At 41.4% G+C, this 18,882-nt stretch overlaps 1 protein-coding gene across 5 annotated transcripts in view; it reads left to right on the top strand.

Annotated features, from left to right (window-relative positions):
- Window positions 1–18,882, top strand: part of CCDC88C (coiled-coil domain containing 88C) — a 101,215-nt gene that overhangs the window by 28,403 nt on the left and 53,930 nt on the right. For all 5 annotated transcript variants that reach the window (XM_075503444.1, XM_075503443.1, XM_075503442.1 and 2 more), the window contains exon 4: window positions 13,538–13,607. In XM_075503444.1, the coding sequence (XP_075359559.1) occupies window positions 13,538–13,607 (70 nt within the window). The remainder of the gene's footprint in view (window positions 1–13,537; window positions 13,608–18,882) is intronic.

Below are 18,882 nucleotides of genomic sequence, written 5' to 3'. Positions count from 1 at the left end.
GTAAACCTGAGCTCTGCTGATGTAGGTAAGGGATAGGATCCACCTGTGCGGCAGCTTGGAAATTGGCGAGGAACATACATGCCTGTCACCTTCATGCACTGTTAAAGGATGCTGAAGATTAAGAAGTATAATTGAAAAATGACACTAGTAATACAAAAGGGTTTTGTATTGTTTTTCGGTGTGCATAGTTCTGCTTTTTCTGCCTGTAGCCAGAGCAGATCCTTGGTTTTGGTGCCTCTTGCTGGTTTTGAAACTTTTCTGACCATTTTTAAGGTTTTCCTCAGTAAATACAAGGTCTTGAAAGTTGCTTTTTCTTTTGGTTATAGGTGAGGCTTTTGTATCAGCCCATGGTAGATGAGATTCGCTTTCAGAAAAATACTAAGCATCACAGCTTAAAGAGGAAACTGTATTTTGTTGACATAGAAAATCCAGTGGTCAGAACCCTTAAAACTGGCATAGCAGGAATATTAGAAGTTAATCTTTCCTGAATGTTAGTAATAACATAGTGAGACAACTTACCTCTGTTTCTGTGATAGATGGCATAAAGAAAGGATCTTCTAGGATGCAACTGCACCTTTCACATTTTTTCTTATGATATCATGGGTATTCCCAGGGTGTTGTATGCATTAAGTGTGCCGTGGACTACGGGCAAGTACTGAAGAAGAAAAGTATAAAATGGGGAGAGAAAGTAATCTTTAAAAATGCACATCAATTATTTAACTGGGTTTTCTACATCAGAAGCTCACCATTGCTGCTTAACTCTGCCTAAGCTGTCTGCTAGGTTGTTGTGAAAGAGAACTCTTAAATTGAGGTCTGGGGTATGAGGCTGGTGGGGGAGCAAGAAGGGTAAAGCTCTGCTGAGTTAACTCATAACTGTTAACATTATCTGCAAGATTCACAGTAGATTACGCAGATTGTATTAAGCAGAGTTAATCAGTTGTTTCAGATACTTAAAGGAGTACTGTTAAGATCTGGCAAGACTGAAAGTTCTTTCTGAGTGTGTGTTTGCATTTGCAAGTATGCATATGTGTGTGAATGCACAGCTTGGATTACTATTGATAAGTAAATTTTGCCTAGCAGCTACCACACAGGGACATTGGCTATTTCCTCTTCTGTGTATAGGTGAAATTGTGGCAGCTGATAGAAGTGACTTTTTCCCTTCTTTTATCTTTTTTTTTTTCCCCAAAACTGTCTCTCTTCTTGAATATGAAATATTTCCCCTGCTGTGCAGTTGCAACAGTAAGATCTGTGTTATCCTGTAATGTTAACTGCTACTTTAATTGTGGACTCATTGTGGCTTGGTGGGTTTTCAGCATTGATTTTTAATGGTTTTCTCTCTTGCACATGTGTGAACTAGAACATGGAAGATGACTGGGTTTTCTAAGTGTGTAGAGGATGAATCTGTCATAAGGGAGGATTTGATGATTGCAGATTTAAAATCTTAATGTACCACAGCACCTTGTGTTGTGGTTTTCCATACTTAGTCAAAATGTTTGAGTTTTCACTTTCTCTTTTTTTTTTAATTAAAGGAAGTATTGGAGCAACTCATTTTTTGTGTAATTTCTCAGACTCAAAATAACTTGAATAACTGAATTTTCCTGACCCTGAAAGGCTAACCTTACATTTTGTCATATACACAAAGTGTCACACTTTTCCTTTATCACTTTTGCAGACCTTTCAGTGTTGTGTGTTTAAGAAGCCAGCTTGTTGCTGTGTGGTGAGGAGTAAAACTCCTAATGCTCTTGCTGCTGAGCCATGGGACTCTAAATGCTTGAACACGGGACAGTCTTATGTATAGCAAATCTAATGGTGTTTCCAGAAAGATTTTGCTTGTCCTAGGTTTAAGCAGGCATAGTAATTCCAGTGTAATAGTGGGGAGAAGTAGCGGAAGCATATATATACACATAACTATATACATGTGTGTGTATGTATATAGATACACATGTGTATATCCATTTCTTCTGGAGTAAAGTATTTCTGTTACTATGGGATGCCCAAAAGGCAGGGGCAGGGAGTGAAGTTGGCTGAGACGGGGATGGCACAGGATGGGACCTGAGCCCCAGTGTCCTGGGGCTGAGGATGTCCTGGGGCTGCCCCAGGTACCCTCTTGGACCTGCTTGCCTTGGGTGGCTGCTGAGGGCTCAGCACCGTGAAGCACCATACCTTTGTGCCATGGTACCTCCGGGCTGGCAGTTTACAAAGGGATCAGATGCCAGTGAAAGGTCTCCTTGGGGTGGGAGTGAGGAGGAGGCTCCTCACCTCGGTGGCGACAAGTTGGGAAAACCCGGGAGGCTGTTCCTGGCAGCCTGACCTGTTATTGCCTGTGGGTTATGCCTGACTCGGCTTTGCCGAGCTGCAAATTATTGGCAGTAAACTCTGTGAATAGCCAAGTGTCGACTGCAAATGACTGTCTCCTCCCTGTAGGTAATTGTTCCCTCCTCCAGTAACGCAGTAACTCTGCAGATAGAAAAGTTGTTTGCTGTTGAAAACAAACGTAGAAAATCCAGAAAGGGAATGATGAGAGGCCCAGAGGCTATTTTGAGGGCATGGCCCCCACTTCCTCTCCCTGTCCGCTCCCATTTTGTTCATTATTAGTTTTTACTGCTGCTAGTTTCTGAGGTCTTTCTCTTTTATTCCCCCACCCCCCCCCAACTGCAGCACAGTGCTAATGGTGATTGATACAGTAAATACTGGGAGTGCTTTCTTTCACAAGGGTGCTTGGGTTACTTTGGGAAAGCCACGTGAAATTTACTGCAGCTTCTCCAGCTGTACAGTGCAAGATGGCCTTCAAAATCCCTTGCATGTTACCTGCCTAGGGCAATCTACTGGCTGTAAAGAGAAACACCACTGTATATTTGTGCGTGGAAGAACCATCTGGTTTGACTTGAAGCTTCTCCCTTTGCCCATGTTAAGAAAAGATTTGCAGACTGTTGCTACAGTGGCAAATCTCCTGGCTAGGGACTGTGTGGGTGTTTGTTGAACTTGTTAATATTGCATAAATTAGATGATAACGCAGTGATATGTTGAAGTAATGATGTTGGATATAAAATTTACTTAAAAAGAATTGGAAAGCTTGTAACATTAACCTGCAGTGATACTCCTTAAAGTTTTCTAGGAGTGTGTGACAGGGGCATGCCTGAACTGCAAGGACTCTCTCTCTGCATTACTGGTATTTGAGCTTTTAGTGCCCTTGGTAACTGGTTGGTAAGAGGAGTTTGCCTGCAAGAGAGCTCTCAGAGATGAGACGGTCAGGTTGTTGCAGGAGATGAATGAGAAAGCAGCTAACGTAATCAGATGAGTAGTATGTATGAGCTCCTTTGCTTTTGTTTTAACCTACAGACATTATCAATAAAACCTTTCCCTCCCTGTGCTTCCCCAACCACCTCATTTGTCCCATAGCACCTCAGTGTCTGGTCAGGCATCCTTGCAGGGTGAGATAGCTTGTCCCTGTACCCTCTCTGTCTTCCTTTCAGACCAGCTGAAAGCTTCCCTCTTCTGTAAATCCAACACGGATTTTTGCACAGTTGTCTGCAAATACCGCAAGGACCTCTCTCTTGCCTATGCTGCTGTCCTCTGTTGAAGTTAGATGATAAATGAATGGCATAGTGACTGCATGCTTTTTGGAGCATTAATTTGCTGTTCAGTACTAGGTTGCCCATAAGCTGCCCAAGCACAAGAAGGTTTAAGCTTCTTGGAAACTCATGGTTAAAAATCTTTAAATAAGCTTTTGGAAATTAATCAGTTTAATTTAGACTTAATTGGTTTTTATTTTTTTCTTCACATTTATATACATGTTAAGGGGATGGGGAGAGAGAGTAGGATGAGTGCTAACAGACCAGTTGCTGAATTCTCTCTGGTATTCCTCAAGTACTGTCACAACACTTTTCTTCCCTGGGAGAAAAAATTGTCTTGGGATTACTTTTTTTCCCAAGTTACAGACTGAAAGATTTTCATGCATTTCAAAGTGAGCAATGTTAACCAATAACCTACATGTTTTATCCCATAAAATCCCTGTTGGTCATCGCTGCCTGAATGCTTGCTGTCTATGTATTTACTGTATTCCTCAGTTTCTAGGTGTCATTTTCTGCATTTCTCCAGTACCATCCATTCAAGTTTCTCAAAATGGTTTACCAACGTAGTATGAATTAAATCTTGTTTATTCAAGGAGTATTATCCTCGAAAGACTGAGCACGTTTGTGCTTGTTTCTAAGCATTTAACTACCTTATATTTGAGCAACTCCGAGGATGTTCGGATGTAGTGAAGGCGAGACATGGCACCTTTTGCTAACAACGAGAAATACTTTTCTTTGTGAGCTGACCCCATGGCAATCAAGAGGGCTACTGAGAGCGGCAGGGTAAATCAGCTTGTTTCTTTTGCGGACTGAGGGGTAGATTGAAAATTATGAGCGAGTTCCTGCTTCAAACAGGACATAAGAGTATCAGATTAGTAACGGCCAACCTGGATGTTTGTTTTACTTCTATTATCCTTAATCACAGAGGAAGTTTGACTCTCACGTTAAATTCAATCACATCTGTTAAGCCTTCTGTTTGCTACTAAAATATTCTTCGTAACGGGGAATTAACTAGAAATCCTGAAAGTATCCCATTCTTGTGTGTGTCCCGTCTCCACTTTATTATTTTTTTTTCTAGTTTCACAGATTTGTTTTCTTATTTAAACTTTGATGGCTTTGATTTCATTTGTCAATGTTTGTACTAGAGAACCTCAAAATGGTTCTTGTCACACATGCCTCTCTGCCCTTCTGGGATTAACAGTGCGTTTTCCCCAAGGTGCATCACTCTTTCAAGCAACTTTTATGCTAATAAATGACTTGATACTGGCAAAGTGCAAAATATGTGTAGATTTATACTATGTCGCTTCTGCTCATTATTCATCTTTAGGAAAGCAATATTGCTATGATCTGTAACCGGTATTCCTGCATCTTCCCGTCTCTAACTCCTTTGTATTGCTGTACTTTTGGCTCTTGCTTTTTCAAGCATTGCATTATGATTGTCGCTCCAATGGTTGGCTGCTGCTTTGGAGTTCTCGGTGCTTTTTCAGAGCCTGGGATTCATATTGCAGTGTTGAAGTTGCAATGTAGATCTCTAGCTCTGAACCTATAAATAAGCCCCACAATTTAGCATATGCTTGCCTCAGGTTAATTTTTTTTGCCCTTCTTCATGGCAGTATAGAAATTGTATTAATGAATTCAGTGTATTTGGTGTGAACTAGTATCGTATGCCCAGTTAGGTGTTTACTGTGTCTTTCTGTATAAACATATAAAAAACAAGTTTTAGAAATACTTGTAATAACGGAAATGGTAGAAAACATGTTATACGTAATTTTCCTAGAAATGTGGTGGTTGTTTCTTGATGGCAAGCTGTATTTTAATACTGTAAATTTTTTCACTCCAGTGAACGAGGGCAGCAGAGCAGAGTTTGTACCTCAGAGCCCTGCATGGCTAATGTGCTTTGCTGTCAGGCTTCAGTGTTAAAAGCTGAAATAACTTGCTCAGTTTTAGAGTTAGATGTGAAAACTTCTGGCTTTATTACCCCAGCAAAATATGCTCAAACTGTGTATGGGAAAACTGACTTCCTTTTAAAACAAGTGTGTTTGGTGCTGAGTTTCAGAGGATTCAGAAGTGCTTCGAGTCTGTTCTGATGGCCTGTGGTGTTTCTTTTTAATATGTGTTAGGCTAAATTATTACGGTCCTTAGAGACCACCACAGATTAGCTGGAAGCGTGTTGAACAGATGGATTGCATTTTAGCTGGTTATATTTGTAATGTCAAGTGGCAGGCCTTCAACACAGCACATTTCATATTCCCTGTTACTGCATAAATCACCCCAGGACAAATCTAAGGCAAAATAAAATAAAGTCAAGAGTAATTTGTCTGGATACTATTATAAACATGTGAAGTCACTTGCACATGATTTGAGGAGAGAAGTTGAGGATAAATCAATAGGCTTTTTATTTTCAGCAAAGTAGGTAAATTAGTCAAAGGTGCTGCTGGCAATAAAAGCAGGAGAACACAGTTCTCCACAATTGGATTTTCTCCTCTCTGGGTCAAATCGATATTGCCACTAGGCACAACCATAGGGCTGCACGTTGTATTAACATAAGTGATTCATCTTGGAGTCAGTGAAACTAGGGTAGGAAATCTGCTGCTACACAGCTATTGAACATTTCATTTCATATTTTAGAAGTAAATGTACGTTTTTGTATTTAGTTTGATTTAAAAAAAATTATTTCCTCTGCAACTGATGTGTGTGGGGGTGGCAGCTTCTCCATTATTTATTCCACAGGGCTAGAAGTAAAACTGGTGGCCTAGTAATGGTGGCCTAAAATACTTTTTACATATATAAAAGTACCTTTGTTTAAATATACATAGAATCTTTGTTATGCAATGTAAACAATGTGCACTGTAAACAATTTGAATTTATCTTAAAGCAAATGTTTTTATCAGGACTTGCCTTGCTCACCTTGCCCTCTGATGTCCAGAGTGATTTAATTCTGTACCAGCCTGGAGCAGTTGATTTAACCAGTTCATAAAGCAGTGAGAGTGCGCACAATGGATCACATTATAACCATGGAATCTTATTTTCATTTCCTTCCTCCATTGCTTCTTACTATTTTTTCATCAGCCTACTGATGCCTCGCATATATATGGGACAAGCTCTTTGTTCCAGGGATGTCTCACTATGTATTTGTACATCTTGCAGCGGATGAGGTTTTGCTCCTGGCTGGGACCTCTGCACTACTCTAATACAAATAACAAAATCTGAGCCATAACAATGAATTGGGTGGATGATTGTGCCTGGGTCCTTCCTAGCTTTTTTTATATGATGGTCTATTATGTGCCATCCAAATTGCATATGTGTGATTTTTTTTTTTTTTTTTTTAATAAAACCTGATCTTATATGGTATACTTCAACATTGAGTATATTTCTGTCATTGGGTGCATTATCTGCACCCTGAACAGGCTGAGCATGGCTAAACCTAGGTATGATTCCTTCACATCCCCTCCCACTGAGATTCCAGTCTACGATTGTCAGAACTGATTATTTTCAGCAGATGAGGCAACAGTTATTTTAGTGGCTTTTGGGTTTCCACTTGAAGGGTCTTTAGAAGTGTACTTTGTAATTTGCTGGTTTTCAGAGAAAAAAAAAAATCCCCTTAAAGACAGCTAATCCTCCAGTCAGTCACACAACGAATACAATTGTTGCAGAGATGAGTAAAGTTCTTAATCAAATTTTGTCATGTATATGATGTGTTGGCAGGGAAACAGTGAGTACTGAGTCACACACAGTGTCATCAGGCGTGCTCACATGGTACCATGTACATGGAAAACATCTCAAAGATCTGTTTGTGTTTTACTTCCTTGTCATTCCCCTGCAACAACTTGTTTCATCTTGTCTAATCTTTTGTGGGACCCTGCTGTACAGTTTACAGAATCTTGTTATAAATTATTTCCCTGACACCATTAATAACGCCTCAGATAATTATAGCGAAATTAAAAAAAAACAAACTTAAATTAGTTTGTATATATTGGAAGACAAATATTTTTTTTCTTTTAAAACATAACCTTCTTGTTGTAGGCTGCAGAATAACTTGTTTTTGTTATTGTATTAAAACGAAACTGGAAACTTTGAAAAGCCATATTTAAAAAACAACCGTTGTGTCTCAATTTGCTGTTTAAAATATGTTTTAATGTTAAAACTTGTTCGTTAGCCTGAGTGTTCACTCTTCCTTAGAGTTCTGATTCCAGAAGAGCTTGAGTTCGGTTGTCCCTTGGACTTCGAGCGCACCTTGCCTGGGAAATGCAGCTCCCAGCCTGTCTTTGTGGTAGCATCCAAAGGGACCTTGAGATGTGTAGGGGCAAAGCTGCCACCCCATCCTGCTGCTGGGAGGCTCTGAGCTGGTGCAGATGGCCATTGACTCCTGCTGAGACTTTATCTAAGCATGTAGTATCTCCTTCAGCAAATGTTTCCCACTCCAAGGATGTTTGTGAGATCAGATCCGTACTGAGGTTATTGGAGAGTTGGCTGTGCTGCGCAGTTAGGTCTCTGCTGAACTTTCCTGCTCCGTTGGCCTGAGTTGCAGCTGAAATGTAAGCCAGATTCCCTGGCTAGGTAGCGTTTGCTCTTGCTGGTATAAATAAAGCTAGTGATGGTTTTTCCTCATGGGCATTTTAAGTAGGAAAGCACCATTTGGCTTCCAGTCACCTGGGTAATTAGCATTTTATAGCCAAGCAATATACTTAAATGGAATTGCTTGGCTTGAGCATTGAATTACAATGGCTGGTAGACTGCTGCTCTTCTTACATAATTTATTTAGTACTTGCTTCTTGTTTAGGATTCAGGCAGAGGCTAATTTAATTCTGCATGAGAAGCTAGTAGTTACTCTACATTAGTGCTGTGCTGTACTGTAGTGCAGGGGAGAGTTTTTGTGTAGAGCTTGTATTTGCCTGGTCTCTCAGCCATGGAAAGGACAATTTTACTTGCTCCTTTCTTAGCAATGCATTCTTTGCAAGAGCTGTTGGCACACTTACATTGGCACTTAAATGCAGCCAAAAATAATACCTTAAGACCATTTTATTCCATGCTGTTGCACATGTATTTTTAAGAAGCAAATGTGTATTGAAGTGTAGTACGGACCAAGGAGACGTTGTTCCTACAAAATTACAAGGTGCTGCTTGCCCTGTTACAGGTAAATAAAATGTTAATATGTGACCATGGTGACTTGAGAGTGAGAGCTCAAACCTCTGATGATCTGAGGCAGAGAGCAAACATCCGGTGTGTGTGATCTTGGAAGGATAAAAAGAGTAGGTAAAATGTGCCTCAGCACTCCAGAAATGAATTAGAAACTTTAAATGGAGGGAATGAATATGTTTGTTTATGCTCTTAATAAGCCTAAGTGCTTAACTCAGTGCTTAGAATTTTATCCTGAATCTCGTACATGTCTTGATTTTTCCTAAAGCCCTTGACTGCAAGAATAAATTTGAGGGGATTTTGGCTTTTTTTTTTTTTAAGCTCCTTTCTTAGCAAAGTGCTTGCAAAGAGCTTGCAAATGTGAAGTAAGTGCACAGCAAGGGCTTAGATGCCAGAAGGCTGCTAAGCATTTATTTATTTATGTTTAACCTCATGATTTCTAGGTAACTTAATAATGTCTTTGAATCCTTGTGGTGCCAGTCCTGGAGGGCCTAGCTGCTTTCAGCAAAGCTTACCCCTGGCTTAGGCAGTACCCTTCTTGTTGTTCATATCTGCTGGTTGTCTCAGCCTACTTCACACTCTGCACCTCTGCAGGCAAGCCAGGGAGTGAGCAAGGACTGAACACCCAGTTTGACCTTCACTTAGAAAGCCCTCCCTCTCGATACGGGGCCACATAACTCTGCATACAGAAACCTTTGTGGGCTTTATCTACTGAGTCTGGGGGTCTGGCTCAAGTAGCGTAAGACTTGGCTGCTGATGTTTGTATTTTGCGATAGTAGTGTTGACCTGCTAGCTAGAAGCATCCATTCTTGCAACCATCACTGCGGTCAAAAGAGCTGGGATCTTGGACAAATCTCTTCAAGCTTAAAATATCCCGATCTTTGGCAGAGTAGCATTTCAGGCACCTACAGATGCTGCACTAAGGCCTGATGGGGAATTGTTTTGAATTGGATTCCTTAAATAACACTTCCGATACCAACATTATTTTTTTCATGGATATCTCATTAGCAACAATTAAAAAAGGAAAAAGGGGGGGGGGGGGGGGCAAAAAACGTAGTCTGAGAGAGGCGATTCCTGACTTGTAGTAGCTGGCCTCTGAGTTGGTTAATGGTCTAGGTGTAAAGCTGGCAGCTCAGACCCTAATTGTTCTAATAGTCAGGGAAATTGTTACCATATGTTGTTGCTGTAACCTTTACTGTTTTAACCAAGCTTTAGTTGTGCTGTAAAAATGATTAAAAGGTTTCTCACAGGAGGAATTCAAATTTTTTTTTTTTTTTTTCGTGTACAGTTGCTCTCTGGAGTACTGCGGGTTTTTGTGGGCTATTTAAAGTGTTCAAAACCCCTGCTTTGCTCTCCAGCAGCTCCTGCCTAGGTGTGCTCCCCCTGGCCTTGCCAGTCACCTGAGGCAGAAGGACACATACATGCCATCTCTGCCTCTGCTGCGGTGTCTCGCAGCAATGTTTGATTTTAAGCATAACAGCATTCTTTTATGTAATGTGATAACTTGTTGCCCTTTTGGGGAAACATTGCATTTTTATCTACCATTTCTTTTGCTGGCTGGGCTTTAGCGGCGTGTCCAGGCTAACCCAATGTCCAGTGTAGCTGTACAGTGGGAGACAGTCGGGTCTGTGGAGCCCTTTGGTCCTTGGTGCCAGTTCATAGGCTGTAACAGCAGAGCTCCCTGCCTGAAGCCCAAGTTTGACTTCCCGGGGTCTTCAGGGTGGAAATGTAAAACATGAGGGGAGCAGAGAGTTCAGACTGAGGCACGGCATTTTACTTGTAAACATGCATTATTGCTGTTTCAGAAAAAGAAACTAAGAAAATATTGATGAGTGGATAGACATTGAAGAATTCTGATTTGCTGTTAGGGGAGGGGACTTTGGTTGTATTTCCAGATGTGGAATTTTAAGCAATGGACCTGAGACACGGTCACATCGTCCTAGTTATTGAGTCAGTCACTGGGTGTCAGCTGAGCCTTACTAACTTTCTGTGGGTTTAGCCCGAACAAAATCTGAGCTAAACTTGTCAGTGTAAGAGCTTTCAGTTAACACACTGTCACAGTTGTAGCTGTGTGAGTGGATGGTTCATTGGTACATCTCTGTTAACAGAGGATAGTTTATTAAACTGACGTAACTCTGTTTCTGTGACTCACTTTCCTTATCTTGAAAAAGGAGGGCAATGACATTGACTTTCCTTTATAAGGTGTTGAGATCTACCAGTGAGCCTCACTGTATAACAGCTAGGTATTATCATCACAAGCTGAAGGTGAAGTGGTTTAGAACAATTAAGATAGTTATCTGTTTAAATAATTTATTTTAAAAATAAACAAGTCAGATTATCACCTTGTGACAATTTGAATCTTTCAATCTGAATTAAGAAATCACTCTTCGCAGGCTCGGGGCCGTTTCTGCTTGTATTTGGTGACTGTCGGATTCTTGCCAGAAAATACTAAGTTTAAACAGCTACAAGGATGTTCAGTCATGGTTATGTTGGACGGTATACTCAAATAATTTTCCAGAAGGAGTTCATGGGAATGTTAACAGCATAAAGGTTAGCTGTAATGTCTTTTGTGTCTGCCAGCTAAACAGCTAGCGATCTGATGATTACACAAAGACAACGCAAATTCCTTATGCATTCCTGCCTCGGTGCCGCTCCACACACTGGGTGACTGGAAGCACAATTCTTTCTCTTTTTTGTGCCATGGAAATTGCTGGTTAAAGCTCAATACTTCAGTATATGCAAATTCTGATTTATTTTTTTTTTTAAAGCCTCAGTGCCATGCGGTATTGTCATAGCAGATACTGCAGTCCAGCCATGTGCTGTTAAATCCAATAGGTTTTGCACCTGTTTTGATGACAGGTGCAAACAAAGTCTTGTGTCTCGAATGCACAAACTATAAAATGCATTTGGCTAATGACTCGGCGAATGCTTGGTCTGCGTTAGCCAAACTTCACATTGCATAAAGGTCTGTAGAGCCTTCTTTCTTAACAGCACTAAAAACCCCATCAGCTGTGACATTGAGATGTTTCTACTTATCTAGAAGAGAAACTGCTGAGGAGTATGTTTTGGGTATGGATCAGAGGGAAAAAAAAAAATGAAATGTGTTATGTCCAAAACTTTTTTTTAAAGAATATCCACTCTGATTACTTATCAAATGCTGCAGGCTCACTGAAATATTTCCTCTTTCAATCAGGCTTAATTTTCCTCCTATGGTAACTTTGAAAGCAGAGAAATAACAATGGGGTAACTTGGAGGGGAAGTGTTTGGGTGAATGGGTGATTGTTTCAGGAAATGCGTTTCGGTGCTCGGCTGCAGTACTTTTTTCCCCTGGCTCTGAATGCTCTGCAAGTATCAATGCATGTGCCCTCCCAGTGGCCTAGAGGTAGGCTGGGAAACGGAGAGACAAGCAGGGGAAAAGGCACCTGCCAAACATTTGGTAGAGTTGTATGTGCAAACCTTTGTTTCCTGAATCCCAGCACAGTGCTTTAATCACACAACCATTTTCCTCCCAGGCTTTTTATGTGAAATAAATACTTGCCTGCAAAATGTTTTATTCAGATCATCACAAGTGAGTGCTGGTAACTGCAGGTTGAAGCTAACAACTGTACTCCTGTGCTCTGTATGTTACTGGGGAGCATGACTGAACGTATTACCGTGCAGAGTCCCCTTTGCAACGTATTTTAGCCTGGAGAAAAGGAGGCTGAGGGGAGACCTTATTGCTCTCTACAACTACCTGAAAGGAGGTTGTAGAGAGGTGGGGGTCGGTCTCTTCTCCCAAGTAACAAGCCATAGGACAAGAGGAAATGGCCTCAAGTTGCACCAGGGAAGGTTTCGATTAGATAGGAGGAAAAATTTCTTCACTGAAAGGGTTGTGAAGCATTGGAACAGGCTGCCCAGGAAAGTGGTTCAGTCACCATCCCTGGAAGTATTTAAAAGACGTTTGGATATGGTGCTTAGGGACATGGTTTAGTGGTGGACTTGGTAGTGTTAGGTTTACGGTTGGACTTGATGATCTTAAAGGTCTTTTCCAACCTATACAATTCTGTGATGCTGTATTTATTTGTCTACCTTTGAGCATTTTGGCTGCCCCAGGGCTTGTAGCCTTTCCTGTCCTTTAAGCCCATTCTGTCATTTCAGAGTAGCTTCAGGCAGCTGACACTTAAAATATTGAACCTGACCAAGCAATGCACCTCCCTTTCCTAGTCTCCCCCAAAATAAAATGACCTTTAAATGAGGTTCATGATATGCTTAAATCTGTTTTACTCCCCATTAAAAACAATGCAAACAAATCTAGAACTTTAAATCCATTTTTTCTGAGCAGTGCAAGATGTCTGTTCAATAGCTTTCCCCCACACCCCCTTCCCCAACCCGTCATTAAAATCTCAGACCCATAAAATAATTTGACCAATTATTTGAATTACTCAAACTTCACAGAATGGCTTAGGTACCTTTGAACTCGCTGCATTTGTACGCCCTGGAACATGACAGCAGCTGTATGTTGAACATCAAATGAATATGGGTCATGCCTGGGGTAAAGGCATGACTGATGGGTGTGCCTGGCATGGCTGCGCATTTATCCTGATTAGTGCCATGGGACCCTTTAAGTTCTATATTAGTCATTGTTAAAAGAGGCGATCAGTGTACGTTAGCTGTGCAACCTGATGCCATCTTCAAATAGTGATTTCTCTCTCAAGTGGGGCTTCCTGTTGTGACCTCTGACCTGCCAGTATGTTAAAAGCTTTGTAATCGATGGAGCTCTGTATTCTTTGTGGTGTGATTGATTGGAATTCCTTCACACTGAACTTTGCCTGTTGTTCTCTTTTGTTTAGGAGGTCCTCCAGCAGCTGATTGTAATGAATTTACCAAATGTTTTGATGATTGGCAAAGATCCTCTTTCTGGTGAGTAATTTGTTAGGTTCTTCACCCTCTTCTTCTGAAATGCTAAATAAAATGTGTATTTTTAAAATTTTCTTAAATAACAAACGTACTTTTAAACAAACTATATGTATTTGTAGCCAAACTACAAATTGGAGTACCTCTGAGTCTCACCATTTAATGTATCTAGTATGTAATACTTACGTTTACATACCTTTACATACAAATATAGTGTCTGATACGTGTGTTTGCACGACATACGCATGTGATAGTGAGTGAGTTCTTGTCAAAGCCAGAACAGCAACTGTTTGCTTGAAAGTCATGTCTCTTCACTTCTTGCTGCAAGTGACCCAGGATACAGTCTGCCATAGGAGAATTGTTTGTCCTCCAGGTTTGCTGTCCTGTGTGCCTGTATAATCAGTTCAGTTGTGGCAATATGTACACACCAGAAAAGTCTTGCAGAATTGCCCTAAAGTGTGAAGGAACTGTTGCAAATGAAGTGTGGGAAGAAAAATATGTGAGGATGGAGAGAAGAATACATACATGACAAATTGGAAAAAGTGAGGAAGAGAATGGACAAGGAGAAAAACACCTGTCTGGCAACATTGTCTAGGCAAGGGCATCTGTCACATGAGGTATCGCATCAAAAGTGACCTGCAAGCCAATGAGCTCATGTCCAGAGTCCAGTGTCTTTGGTGAGACAAAATGAAAGCTGTTTAGCCTGAAACCAAACTTGACTTCTCCTTAAACCACATTTCTTAAATGAAAGGTTTTGTTGCTGTGGTTTTTACTTTTTTTTTTTTTTAATGCCCATTCTATCTCTGCCTTAGCACCGTGCCAGTGCCAAGGACAATGTATTTGTTTTTACCAAAGAAGGAAAACTGGATGAACCCTGTCAGCAGTGATGGGGAATGGCACAGTAATCAGCATCTCCAGAACAAACAAATGGCAGAAAGCTTGGTAGAATATTTTATTTTGCTGCTCTTAGCAGCAGTACTGTGTGTATGTACAAAAAAGGGTTTATATCAGGAAAAGAATATTAACTTACAGATGTTGGATCACTGAAACTCATAGTCTTGGCACTCTGCAGTAAAATCAAGCTGAGGGTAAGGCATCCACTTCTTCAGCAAGCAGATTAAAGCCTTCAATGCCACTCTTAATTCTCCTGTACAGGCTACTGTTATGGGTAAAGAAGAAAATAGAAGTACAAGAGCTGTTGCTTTTCTCAGTCATATGGTCAATGGGCAGAGCCTGGGCTGCTAGTGTCAAGAATGCTAGTGAATAGAGATGTCTGGGCCAACAAGGCAGTGTCTCTGCTGGCTAAATGTCAATGGAAAAGGCTGGCTGGTTTCTTGTCATGGCCATTCCGGAGCGACAGCTGGCAGGAGACTCATAATGCAGTAACCACAGTGTTGGTTCCTGGGGAAGCTGCACACTTGAAAGCTGTCCTGTATTTAGCTGTAATTTCCCATCATTGACCTGCTGGTTTTTGTCAGCCCCTTAGATCTTTCTTTCTTTGAAGAAAGTACCTGATGTGTCTCTTGTAGGAAAGATACTGGTCATCTGTGTGTTCCCATCTTCCAGCTCCTTTAATTACAACCAGAAATTTTGCTTCATTTTCTGACGTCTTTACAAATGTGGTGGTTTGGTTTTGTTTGTTTGTTTTTAATGTGGTCTTTTAAAATTTATTTTATCCATTGCTGACTTATCATTGGCATTATTCAGAACATGGGAAGAGAGGATAAAGAATGCAAAAATGTAAATTCTGGATGTCTAAAATTGACGGGGTATGTGTGTATAAAAATAGGAAGTTCTTGTTTAGCCATATTATATAATTGTTTTGAGAACCAGTCCCAGCTTAGACACTACAGAGGAAGGTGGTGAACAAAGAAAGACTTGAGATGTACTTGCTCCAAAGAGTGTATTCGAGGAGAGTGTCTGAGGGATAGGATTTCAAGAAAAGCTCGTCTTAATCTTACCCTTAGGTAGATGACCACTGGTAAGATGTGCTGAAGAAACAGTTAGAGAAGTGGAGAACTAGAACTTCCTTCAGGAAGAGGAACCTGGCTGAGGGCTGACAGGAAGCTTGGAAAGAGGGAACAGGGAGGAGAAGGCTGAGAAGTTAGTAAAACCAATACAAGGAGCTGAATAAAGGAATAGGCTGTGGTGAGCAATGTGGGTGAGTGATGACCAGGTGACTGTCAGGTTGACGTCTTTGTTACTGAGTGTCTTGTAGAGAGGAGTGAGAGGAAGGCAGGGGCACTTGGGAGGGGAAAAACAAGTGAAATGAGAGATTCTCTCTGTTAGTGAGAGCGCTAAAGGAGGGCTGCACATTGAATAGAGATGCAAGGACAAAGCAGTCATCAGCATGGGAAGCGGTGCTTCTGGCATGAATACAGAGAAGCCCCAGGGAGAGCTGACAGAGAAGCAAGGAGGCTGGCAGTGACAGCAGTATGGGGAGAAGAGATGATGGAGAAGGTTATTTGAGAGAACTGTTTAAAAGTGGCAAGAGTGGTAGAGGAGGAATCTCTTTCTCTGTGTCAGTGATCCAGTCCAGCACAGAGACTGAGAAGGAAGGAGGAAAGTCCTGGAGGGGGCATCTGCAGAGACAGTGCTGGGCAATGCGGGGAGCACTAGGAGCTGGAGACTGAGGTGCAGGCAGTCTGCCGGGCTGGGGTGGATCTGAGAGGCAGTGATGAAATCCCAGTTTTGCCTTCCCCGTCCTGTAGGTGAGTTATCTGAATGAAAGGTCCCTCTTGACCAGAGGAGGAAAAATTGATCCCCATGATCACATTCCTGGAACAAATAGTGTTGCTTTGTACTGTTTGAGCTGGGAAGGCTCTTAATGACTATATTGACTCCATAGGTCCAAGACCAGAGAGCTGTTAGATCATTCAGTATGATTCACTGTGTAACAATTTCAGTGACTTATTCCTTGTAACAAGCCCACATGATGTTTTGCTATGTGTGTTTTTCAGAGTTGTCTGTTCACCAGTGCCATCTGCAAATTTTACCTTTTCCTTCTAAAACACAGCCAAAAGTGGTGTTACATGTATTAAGTTATAAACTGAACAGCTCTAAAGCTGAGAATGCTGTCCTTGCTATTTAGCTCCCATTTGGCACTCAACAGTTGGGACTATTGAGGGATTCTGCAGCTCTGCTTTGAACGTGAGACTGTTGGAAAAACAGAGCTGCCTAAATGCAGTAGCGGTTGGGCTTTTGCATAGGAGATGGCACATGTCTGCTGGGTTTAGGAGCTTTCTTTGCTTTCGTGTCCTCTAAATCGTTTTGTTCCAGGCCATGGCAATTTTGCCTACTTCAGTTCATTTGGCCATGGGCATAAAAGTTGCAAAAATATTTTTAAGTAGATGAAGGCTTTGACTGTTTTCTAGAGTAGAGGGAGCTGAAAAGAAACTTGAAAATTTAATTAAAGGATTTAGAAAGTTTTCCCAGGAATCAGACTTGCAGAATGATGCAGCTGACATTACAGGATTTATTCTCTTCACTGCACTGTACAGTAGTCGACTACTACCATTAAATTTCCTCTCTGTTTTTATCTTCCTCTGTGTTTTTTGTTGCTGAACAACTTTTTCAGTTCATTACTGCACTACAGATCCCCCTGTGCTCAAGATGAGAATCATCAGCGTATTTATCATCTATACACATCACTGTAATCACCTTTTATAATTACCTCTGGTTTTAGCATGCCTTATAAATGGCCACTCATTCATGTGCCCACGCAAGGAGTATCAGTATACAGTACTGGTCCTGAACCTCTATTTAGAGGTATTGTTTAATTTCTTAGTTTCTAGACATGCTTAGTTTAACACAGCTAGTGAGTGTACTTGGAAACTGATGGCAATTAATCCTTTGAAACAGTCATCGTTAATTGGGGGGGGGGGGGATTTTAACTTTTTTTCAGACCAAGAAGGGAAATGAGGTTTTATTTGCCCGAAGGAGGCTCATTTCTGTCTCTTCAAAAACTTTTGCTATTTAGATCCCCTTTTCAAATTACATGATAAGTTTGTGAATGAGAGCGCCCAGAGTCCCTGCTAAGAAGTGTCTATAGAAACTGTTTTTCATTAAAATCATAAAAGATGTCTACTCTCACTGGGGTGTTTTTTCATGTCTGGTTTCCTTCCTCATTTTGTTTCACAAGCCTCCAGAGGCACAAAGGTTCATAAAATATAAAGTTAATAAGAAAACACCGCCTCAATAGTGTAAAGTTAGCATTCAAGCTTTTCTCACTCAGGATGTTGCTACAGTTGGGAAAAATGTCACTTGTGTGTTTCACCCCTTCCCACCTTCTCCGCACACCCACCGGCTGCCACGTGTAGCACTACATGTGCTGGTGTTCCCTCTCCTCTGCTGGAGGAACATTGAAGTAGAAATGTGCAAAAAGAAGCATCACAAGCTCAAGATTTCACGTGCTTGGTCTCCCTCGTTCCTGTTTTCTCTGATATCTTTCTTACTGCCCTCTCATTTTTTTTTCATCATCTGTGTTCTCTCTGTAGCTTGGTCCTCCTTTTTTGTTGTTGTGTCTCCTAATCCCTCTGCCCGCCTTCTCCCTGAGTCCTGCCATCTGTTTACCACCCTCTGTCCGCTGTGAGAGCAGAGGGGTCTTCTGGCTCTGGCACAGGGAGGCTCCCAGGATGCACAGGTGGTGCTCGGGCTTTCCCTCCCTTTATTTTCCAGAAAACCCACTGGCCCTCTCTCACGGTTGGGAGCAGATGGTCTTTCTGCAAATCCCCCAGGTGGCTGGCTCCCTTGCAGGCACAAACATGTGGCCTGAGAGCAGCTGCCCTGGAATTTTCAAAAAGGTAAAAAAGAAAAAAGGTGGGTTTTGTTTTTGTTTTTTTTTTAATTAGCACCTTTCTGTTTAAGTGCTAGTTTGAATCCTGTCCATTCATTTCAGCTTGTGGGTACTTGTCTGCCAGGAGCTGCCCCAGACCTAAGCATGTGCATCCTAGGTCCTAGGAGGACACTGTCTTGATAAGGTCAGCTAATAAGCCTGGGTGGACCCAGCAGACTTTCTTCCCAGCTGCCTAGGAAGAACTTGTGTCATCCCAGTGAGCCAGCATAGGAAAGCCTCCACGTTCCTGCTTATACAGTTGCACAAGGAACTTTGCCGCCTTATTAAATTAGCACAAATCAAGCCTTTTGAAAAACACCACAGAATCATTGGCTGTGTTCAGGAGGCATGACTGAATTGGGAATAAAGATCGCTTGCTTTTGTTCAACATGCGTTACAGGATAAATGCACTGTAAATGTCCTGAGTGTCGAACTGAGCTGCTGCAC

This window comes from Mycteria americana, chromosome 5, assembly GCF_035582795.1.
Source record: "Mycteria americana isolate JAX WOST 10 ecotype Jacksonville Zoo and Gardens chromosome 5, USCA_MyAme_1.0, whole genome shotgun sequence".
In the NCBI taxonomy this organism is placed as follows: domain Eukaryota; kingdom Metazoa; phylum Chordata; class Aves; order Ciconiiformes; family Ciconiidae; genus Mycteria; species Mycteria americana.
The sequence above is the reverse complement of the archived record's forward strand: the minus strand, read 5'-3'. Positions and strand labels throughout refer to the sequence as shown.